Here is a 9,769-nt window from a genome sequence, read left to right on the forward strand (position 1 = left end):
AGAGAGAGAGAGAGAGAGAGAGAGAGAGAGAGAGAGAGAGAGAGAGAGAGAGAGAGAGAGAGAGAGAGAGAGAGAGAGAGAGAGAGAGAGAGAGAGAGAGAGAGAGAGAGAGAGAGAGAGAGAGAGAAAGTCAGAGGGAGACAGTGAGAGAGAGAGAGAGAGAAAGTCAGAGGGAGACAGTCAAGGAAAGAGAGAGCATGCCTAGCTGTTTTGAGGATTATGAAGTCCTGGGCAAGAAACTGAAGTTCTTTGGGCATTGGTATCCTCATTACTCTTGCTCATTGACAGCAGGGGTGCAAAACAGAAGATTTTGCCAGTTGAAAAGATGGTGTCTGAGGTTCCCATTAATTTTCACAACTAGAAGTAATCTCCCCTCTCCAAATTCTGAGACCACTCTGCTTATATTTTCATAATAGCCCTGCAATTCTGTCTTGTATTAAAGATCTGATGTGTGTTTCTTCTTGACCAGACTACAAGCACCTTGAGGGTGGGGACTACATATCCCTCAGAGTCTAGTTGCAATTAGTGGTCATTGAGTAAATGGTTTTTTTTTAATGGTATATGACATATGAAATGGGATTTGGATTTTTGAACCCAAACTTGAATGAGGAGAGTAGTGTGCCCTTAGCACATCCTTAGGGATGGAGTCACCCAACAAGAGACAGTGAAAACATTTTTTCCTGGAGTTTTATTATTCTAATCAAGAACGTATAAACTTGAGGCGGCTAGGTGGTGCAGTAAATAGAGCACCAGCCCTGGAATCAGGAGAACCTCAGTTCAAATCCGGCCTTAGACACTCAGACAACACAAAAAAACTAACCTTGTGACCTTGGGCAAGTCACTTAACCCCAATTGCCCTCCGAAAAGCAAAAAAAAAAAGGTATAAACTAAAAAAGACAGAGATGGAGAATATTACCTGAAGAGATCTCGCAAACCTGATTATCTATCTATGTATGTATGTATGTATCTATCTATCTATCTATCTATCTGTCTGTCTGTCTGTCTGTCTGTCTGTCTATCTACCTGTCTATCTATCTCCATAACTCTATCCACATCTTCCTTCCTTCCTTCCTTCCTTCCTTCCTTCCTTCCTTCCTTCCTTCCTTCCTTCCTTCCTTTCTTTCTTTCTTTCTTTCTTTCTTTCTTTCTTTCTTTCTTTCTTTCTTTCTTTCTTTCTTTCTTTCTTCCGTCCATCAAGCAAGGTGCTAGGCCAAGGTAGGATGGGTGGCACAGTGGGAGAGGTCTTTTGTTTGGAGTCAGAAGTCTGGGAGTCAGTGCCTGGCACAGAGTGGATACTTAATAAAATCTTATTGATTGATTAATCAACCTGGGTTCAAATGCTACTTCTGATACTTATTAGCTATATCGGTCAGTCAATAAACATTTATTAAGCAAATGCCAGGCATTGTACTAAGCTCCAGGGACACAAAGAAAGGTGAAAATGACCCAAAGAAAAATACAAAAAAAGAGAAAAAGAAGACAGCTCTGCCCTCTGGGGGCTTAAAATCTAAAGGGGAATCAATAAGCTAACAGCTATGCACAAATAAGGTATAGACAGGCTGCGTTAGAGAGAATCAAGAGAAGGAAGGCACCAGCATTCAGGGGATTTGAAAAGGCCTCTTGTGGAAGTGACCTTAAGCAGTCACACTCTGCCTCATTATAATTCCATTTCTTTATCTGTAGAGTGACAGAGTTGGAATAAATGATCTCTCAGGGCCCTTCTAGCTGCAAGGCCTAGGAGATGCTGAACACACATTATGTCTCAGGTTCAGGGAGGCCTTTGGCTCCTTGTGAACAAAATAGAGAAATGGGACTAAACAGTAGGACCGTTAGCTGGGCTGATGACTGGATGAAAGAGGATCGTCCTGAATGGTTCTATGGCAACTTGGAAGGAGGTCTCCATTGAAGTGCCCCAGGGATCTGTGCTTGCCTCTGTTCTGTTGAACATTTTTATTGATGATTAGGAGGCATGCTCATCAGATTTGCAGATGAAACAAAGCTGGGAGGCATAACTAACAGAGTCAGGATTTTAAAAGGCTGTTGAGAGGCTAGAGCACTGGGTTAGATCTATTTAGATGAAATTCAACAGGAAAAACAAAATCTTTGCACTTGGGTACCAGACATCTTTGCAAGTATGAGGCAGTAGTTGTTCTGTGAAAGATCTGAGGGTGTTAGTGGACCACAAGCTTAATATGAGTCAGCAATGGGATAGAGCTGTATAAAAAGCTAATTCTATCTTGGGCTGCATTCAGAGAGGCAGAGCTTCTGGGAGGAAGGAGAGGCCATCCCACTCCTCTTTGGCTTGGTCTGGAGCACTGTGCTAAGTTATGGGTGCTATCATGGATAGATGGAGACTTCCAGAGGAGGGTGAGCAGGGGGATATCTAGCTTGTGCCCTTGTGTGTGTACTGTAGGAAAATCTTCCCTTGGGACCTCCTGTGTGAGCTGTCTGGTTATGAGGGTGCTTTGTTCAACTAATGCTGATCCCCCTGGCACATGTACTTGGCTTTGTGTGAGAGACCTCTTCCCTGGGGGACCTCTGAATCCTGACATAGAAACACCCTAAGTTTAAGTCACAGTCCAGGCCTGGCCCTTGCTAGAGGTCGACAGTTTCCCTCTAAGCCAGCCCTGAGAGATGGGAGAAACAGGCCTGGAGAGGTCACACAGCACACAGGGCAGAAATCAGCATCGACACCCAGCTGGTCCCATACTGCCTACCTGGGACATCACAGAGAAAGAACCGGACTTACCGGCCACCAAGTCATGGACCTCCCAGCCAAGAAATAGCCCCCAATGGTGCTTCTGCTGGCCCGGAGGGAGGACTGGAAAGGAAGGATCCAGAGATGAGCTGACCAGAGCCAAGGCCTCCCCTTCCCTCTCTGAGCTCCCAAAACAAGCCATGCACCCAGCAGGATCACACTTGCCTTCTCCTCTGCCCTTTCCCTGTCTCCTGACTTCTCTTCCCCACCACTCATCCCAGGAACTCTTTACCTCTTCTCCCTTTCAAAACCTGGTTTAAGATTTTAATTTTCTCGTTTCTATCTCAAATGTGTTCCTTGTGTGTCAAAGTGGAAACTTTATACCCTCTCTCTTCCCTTTCCTCCTACAGTTTAGGGGGAAGGGGAGGCCCAGCAAGTGCATGCTGATTGACTGATCACTCTGTAACCTCCAGCAAGTCCCTCCCTCTCTCTAGGCCTCAGTTTCCCTCTCTGGGAAAGTGAGACTGAACGATCACTAAGGCTTCTCCCAACTCTGACCTTCTATGTGCTATCCCAAGACAGAGGCTGATATCTAGACTGATTCAATCATCCCAACTTCCAAATTATCCACAGACCGACCTCGGCCCTGTGAATCCCACTGGGCGAGTGTCCAGCTATGGAATGATGGCCCTGTGCCAACCCCCAGTCCCTTTGCCCCAGACATGCCTCCTTCCCCCCAGCCCCTCCCAGCCCCCAGGGGCCCAGGCTTACCCAAATCCCCAATGCCAGGATGAAGACAAAGTATGACACCACCACCAGGATGTCATAGATATTGAGAATGGCTCTAGCCTCCTGCTGAGGCTCCACTGAGGCGTCCTGAGCTCCTGCCTCCATCTCCCACAGTGCCCGTGGGGCTTAGGGCCAAGGTGGACTTTGAGGTGCACCCAAGCCAGCAGCCTCCATTCAGCACCTGTAATCATTAATCAGCCCTATCTGGGAGGGAGAATGCTCAGGGTGGGGCTGAGAGTTGTGGATCCAATCTCCTGGCCAGCCAGGGTCCTCCCTCCTCAGCCCTGGAGGCAGCCCAAGGAGGAAAAGCGAGCAAAAGGAAGGAAGGAGAAGGGGAGGAGGAAAAGAGAGAGAAGAGGGCAGCAGGAAAAGAGAAATAGAAGGAAGAAGAGGGAGAAAGGAAAAGGAGAGAAGTGAGGAGAGAGGAGGAAAGAGGAGGAGGGAAGGAAGAGGCAGGAGAGACAGAGACAAAGACAGAGAGAGATAGAGACAGAAATAGAGAGACGAGAGAGACAGAGAGAGAGGGAGAAAGTGAAAGAGGATCAGGAGAAAGAAGAGGGGAAGGAGGAGAAAGGAAAAGAAAGAGAAAGGAAGGGGAGAGAAAGAACAGGGGAGAGGATTAAGGAGAGAGCAGAAGAGAGAAGAGGAGAAAGGAGAGAGAAGAGCAGGAGGAAAAGGGAAGAAGAGGAGGAAGGGAAAAGGGGGTGAACAGAAGAGGGAAAGGAGGAGGAAGAGAGAGGAGGAGGAGAGAAAGATCACAAAATCTTGAGAAAGGCAGATTAGTGGAACGGCCAAAGGGCTTTGTTTAGCACTATTATTTGCCAGGAAAACTGTACAGGAATCTGGGGACTGATGAACCACAGAGGTGGGGGTCTATGGCTGTGGAATATTGAATATTGCATAAACTGTCATACACAGCCAATGTGTTGATTGGTTTTTCTGAAAGCTTTTTTTTGTCTTTGTTTCAAAGTTTTATTGGTTGTGAGGAGAGGGTTGCACTTTATTTAAATTAAGAAAAAGCCCACAGTCAATGAAAGCAAGGATGAATGATGCTTATCCAGAGCTATGTTTAGTAGAATATCCTTTGTCCCACACATACCTTTATTAAGCACCTACTTCATGCCCAGTCCTGTGCTGAGGCTTTCCAGAATCCTTGGGTTACAAGAATGAAGGATGAACAACAGGGTAGAAGGCAAATTTCTACTGAGATTCTGGGCCCTTGCTATTTTACTGAAAGTTTAGGGACCTGGTTTAATGACCTAAGGACCCACTCCCTGCATGGTACCTGGGCCCTAGAGGCCCAGGATTATTTGAGGGCCTATGTTCTGAATCCTGGCTCTGCTTCTTGTGACCAGTGTGACCTTGGGAGAATTCCTTTTCCTACCTGGACCTCAGTTTCTTCCTTTGTAAAATGAAGGGACTGGATTAGATAGGGTCTAAGGTCTCTTCCCAATTCAAAAGCATATAATTTGGGATCAAGGATTACTTACTAGTCCTGTGATTTCCATTTACTATAAGTGTACTTTTAATTTCTGGCTTCCAGTTTCCCTCTCTGTAAAAAGGCCATAATGATCCTTCCACCAGACTCATAAAATCAAGATGAGATGGATGATGGATGAGAAAGCATTTCAAAAGAACTGTATGAATCTGAGTGTAGGAGACTTGGTGTATGAACATCCCCATACCCCCAGCTCAGTCAGGGAAGCTCCAGCAGGAAAAGTCAAATAATGAGGTGTTAAGTATAAAGATGAAATCCCCCTTCCCCCATGCCCTTAAGAAGTGTAAGTGAGGGCAGCTGACAAGCCATGCCTTTATGAAGTGTGAAGGGGTTTTCTTTGATAGAATAGGAAACTGGCCACTACCTTGATGGCCCTTAAAAAAAAGCTGTTCTGAAGCTCTGAAGTCAATTCAAGCAGGAGATATCAGTCAAAAAGGAAACCAGCCCCCTGAGATTTTCACCTCGTTCGGGTGGAGATATTTCTCTCTTATTTCTATTACTCCCCTCTCCCCCCCACCCAGGTAATTGGCCACGGTGCTTCCTTCCTAGTGAAACTACTTATCTAGCAGGAGATAACATCAGGAAACAGGGGCACACACCCTCCAGACAAATTGGAACCCAGAGAGTCTGAAGCAGTAGCTGGAACCAGGAAGCAAGAAAGGGAGTTTCTGGCAGCAGAGAAGAGAGTTGACTCAAAATAGAATGAGCCCTAGCAATCTGGCTTGGGAAAGGAACAAACCCTGGAAGTCCTGCTGGGACATCTGCCTGCCCAGCAGAGATACTGTGCCAAGGGGAAGCAGCCTGAGGACTCCCCAAATAGTGAATGGAGAACGCGTGTAGGCCTCAGGGGGACATTTGTCTTACAAAGTCAGTCAGGGGCAGAGAGAAATAAATAGGTTCCAGGTCAGATTGGGAGGATGGACAAAGACAAAAAGAACTATTGGCTATTCTTGAGGGGGTGGGAGGGGCGGGGGCAGGTTGGAAGCAAGAAGGCTGACTGGTCATTCCCTGGAAGTCTTGCCCTGCTCCCCTCCCTCCAAACCCCCTTATCACCTGTTCCCTCAGCCTAGGCTCTACCTGTGGAAATCCTGCCTGACTTCCCAGGTCTGTTTCAGGTGCCTCCTTGCTTCGTAAGGCCTTCACCAAAGAAGAGAAATCAGAGACCATCTAGTCCAGCCCCACCCCACTTCTCTCCATTTTACAGAAGTGGAAAATGAGGCTTCAAGAGGGGAAATCATTTGCCCAGGGTCACACAGTGACTCTCCAATTCAGGATTCAAACTCAGGTCTTCCTGACTCCAAGGGCACTGCTTTAACCAGACAAAGAAGCAGGCCCCTGTCTCAGGATCCCACAGCTGGCTTTGCAATGTTATTTGGCACCTGCCCCAGGACCGCAGCTCTCTGGGGGAGCTAGGAGGTGGCTGGGGGCATTCTTTTGCCAGACTTCTAAGCAGGGGTGGGAGGGGAAAGTGCTCTGTAATCTGCCAGGTGGGATGGGTGAGGGGATTGCAAGGAGCCAGCACTTATTTCTGTCCTCCCCCCTCCACTCTATCCCCTGCATAGGGTCAAAGCTTAGGAAGTCTTGGTTCATTGAATAACTGAGCAGGAGTTTCAGAGAGGCCCCTCTGGGCTTCTTCTCCCTGCCCCCTCCCAAGGGGAACCACTGAAAAGGGGAGGAAGAAGAGACAGAGGGAGACAGGGAGACAGGGAGACAGGACCACAGAGCCAGACCCAAGAGGGAAAGAGAGAGGAGATTTAGAGAGGATGGTAGAACTGGGGAGAGAGATGGAGTGAATGAGCGGGAGAGATGGAGGAAGGAAGAGGGGGAAAGACTGATAAAAATGGAGACAGACAGACAGACAGACAGACAGAGAAAGAAAAAGACACCAGGACAGAAGGGAGAAATGGAAACAGAGTCCTGACATCCTAGAAAGAGACACACCTGCCCCCCCCTCCCCCAGGGCACTCTCCTACCTGCAGGGCCCCAATGGATCCCAGCTCTCCTTTCTCACCAGAAGGGAACTTTGACTGGCCTGCCTCTGGGGCCCTTTGCTGCAGCCAGGCTGAGCTTGGAGCTGCTAGATGGCATTTCTCTGAAGTATCTCTGAAGGACCAGCAGGTGAAGCAGAGGAGGGAGGCCCATTCCGGTCTGACCAGTTCCTGTCTGCCAACCAGAGGGCTTGCCTGGGAGGGCCGAAGGGAAGGGGCGTTCTGCACCACTGAGGCCTCATGGTTGTCATCTTGGGAAAAGTTTGGGCCAGCCAACTGTCCTCCTACACTTTCCTGTAAGGTACTGATGCCAGGCGGTGGCCTTGGGAGGGCCGTCTAGGCAAGGGCCCTGGGAAACAGGTTTCCCGGCTTCCTAGGGGGTGGATCGGGTCAGGAATGAAGGCAGGGGAGGAAAGGCCCCAGCTCCTCCTCTAGGACTGACACTCACACACACACACACACATGCACAGATGGTGTGCCACATATCCCAATCTACTAGGCTGGCTTTTTCCCGCTTTTAGGGGACAGAGAGAACATGCCATTTCACTGGGCTCTCTCCATTATCTCCTGGTCTCTGCCTGCATGGAAAGGAGGGAAACACCACTCTGTCCACCTCTGACCAAGGACCCTTTGGCCTGAGCTGTCCAAGGCCCTGAGAGGACCCACCCTCAGGTCAGAGCCGTAGCCCTCTTGAACACATGCCTACCTGGTTGTACCCTCCCCATCCCTGTGACCCTGAACCTCCCTTTGGTCACATCTTTGTACAAACCCTGGTCTTCAGACCTCACTACTCTTCTTTATTTGAAAGCCCTTCATGGCCCGTCAACGTCTCACCGTCCAGCTGCCCCATCTGTGGTGGTGTCTGGAATGCCTCCTCCATAGGCAACAAACTTGCTTTCATCCTAAATCTTTTCCTTTCTGCTCTTTCCACATCTGGTTCTCACTGAGACTTGGTTTCCTCCTGATGGCACGGCATCCCTGGCTGCTCTTTCTAGCACTGGGTGCCTTATCAATCATTTCCTTTGGCTCCCTGGTCATCACACTTCCAGGGTCCCCCTCTCCCGGCATCCCTCAGTCACCTCTCCTCCTTTGAGGCTCACTCAGTCCGTACTGACCACCCAGTCACTACAGCCCTCCAGGACTCTCCCCTTCTTTCCTCTATAAGCCTGTGCCTGGCTCAGGGCCTCTCTCCTCCCCAGCCCCTGTGCTCATGCTAGGATACTTCAGCCTACATATCAATGCTCCCTCAAACACCTGTCTCCCAGTTCTTCACCTTGTTCATTTCCCATGACCTTCTCTTCCACCCCACCTCGGAGATGGCCTCCCCTCCATCTGGCTATCAGCCACCCTAGATCATGTTAGCCTTGTGGAGGAGGGACTTTAAATCATGGTGCACCACTCTGGGTCTGGAAGGGCATGTGGAAAGTGCTATGGGAGGGACCATATTCACTGGAATGTCAAAGGGTTGCCCCAATGGCAGCCCTGAGTACCCGCCCTTTGAAAGGAAATTCCTGTGGGTTCCTTGGGCATTTTTGCCATCAGTCCCTGATGCCATGTGTTTTCTGCATCTGTGGATGGGAGAGTGAGTAGGTCACATCTTTTGCCTTTTTCTTGGGTGAAATAAAGCTACTGCCTTCTCGTGTGCTTTCTTTAATGATTGTGCTGGAGCTGGGGACTCCTTTCTCCCGTATTTGGGGAGCTCATGCTCCACCTAAGTGATATTTGGAGATTTTTCCCAGAGTAAACTCTGGACTGGAACAAGGACACAAAAGAGAAAAGAGTCCCTTTGGGAGAATCAGACCTGGTTGCTGTGAGCTCAGAGTCTTGGAAATGGGGCACCAGGCCTGTGTTCCATAGACCAGAATGTGCATGGGGTGGTGCAAGGCAGGAGAGGTCAATGGGAGGACCCCCGACTGGAGTCAGCAGACCTGAATTCTAGTTCTGGTTCTGCCCTTAGCTTGATTGGTGCTTCTCTGTAAAATGGGACTGACCAATCTTGTCCTCCTGACCTGGGGCTTAGAATCCCTGGCTTCCTTGAAGACTCACCTTAAACGCTACCTCCACCAGGAAGGAGGTGGTGCCCCATTTGCCCCCAATGTTCCCCCCTGCTCAGCTGTTAGTGCCTTCCCCTCTCAGATTGCTTCCCACTGACACTTCTCATGTCTTGTATGTGGCTAGACATTTTCATGTCTCCCTCCATTAGAATGCAAGCACCTTGAGGGAAAGGATCATGATTTTTGCCCATATTTGCACCATAGGAAAGGCTCACCCAAGACTTGTTCATTGATTGGTTAATTAAAGGATTTGGAAATATTTAGATCTAGGAGACCCTTTGGTGGTCATTTGGTCTAATCCCATTGTTTTACCAAAAAGAAAACTGAGACCCATAGAGGGAATGGGACTTGTCCAAGGTCATATACTAAGTCAGTGGCTAAGCTGAGAATAGAACCTGGTACTCCTGCCTCCCAGGCTCCTTCCCTTGGTGCCTTGACTTTCAAGTGGCTCTATGTGGAATATCATCCCTTTGTGATCTCTGAGAAGGAGTTTGCTGACAGCACCTTGAGTCCTGGGATTGATGTGTCTGGGGATTGACAGGTGAGAGAAGCCAGCTTTCGATGGAGTGACCTTTGGAGCAGCTTGGGTGTGGTCTGGAGCTGTGGTGGCTGAGGTCAGGCCTCGGGGGCGATCTGGGGCCCAGATGGGGCCAGACACAGGAGGGAAGAATACCCCAAAGCCAGGGAAAGCCTTCAAGCCTGGGGCTAGTGGACTCCACCGGCCCTGGGGCGGAGACCTGGG

At 49.1% G+C, this 9,769-nt stretch overlaps 1 protein-coding gene across 7 annotated transcripts in view; it reads right to left on the bottom strand.

The window, feature by feature from the left end:
- LOC138164999 (sodium/glucose cotransporter 4-like) overlaps positions 1 to 7,226 on the bottom strand; it is a 21,925-nt gene extending 14,699 nt beyond the window's left edge. The window contains exons 1-4 of one of the 7 annotated variants that reach the window (XM_069093043.1): positions 6,997 to 7,219; positions 4,587 to 4,639; positions 3,470 to 3,668; positions 2,750 to 2,821 (exon numbers count right to left, since the gene is read on the bottom strand). In XM_069093043.1, the coding sequence (XP_068949144.1) occupies positions 2,750 to 2,821; positions 3,470 to 3,592 (195 nt within the window). In that variant the 5' untranslated portion in view covers positions 3,593 to 3,668; positions 4,587 to 4,639; positions 6,997 to 7,219. Of the gene's footprint in view, positions 1 to 2,749; positions 2,822 to 3,469; positions 3,692 to 4,586; positions 4,640 to 6,958 lie in introns of all 7 variants that reach the window. The other 6 variants (XM_069093040.1, XM_069093042.1, XM_069093045.1 and 3 more) reach the window with 6 other exon arrangements.
- Positions 7,227 to 9,769: the final 2,543 nt, after the last annotated feature.

The sequence above is a fragment of the Petaurus breviceps genome, unplaced genomic scaffold, assembly GCF_028583685.1.
Source record: "Petaurus breviceps papuanus isolate PSGF00001 unplaced genomic scaffold, PetGlider_PUasm1.0 207, whole genome shotgun sequence".
Classification (NCBI taxonomy): Eukaryota; Metazoa; Chordata; class Mammalia; order Diprotodontia; family Petauridae; genus Petaurus; species Petaurus breviceps.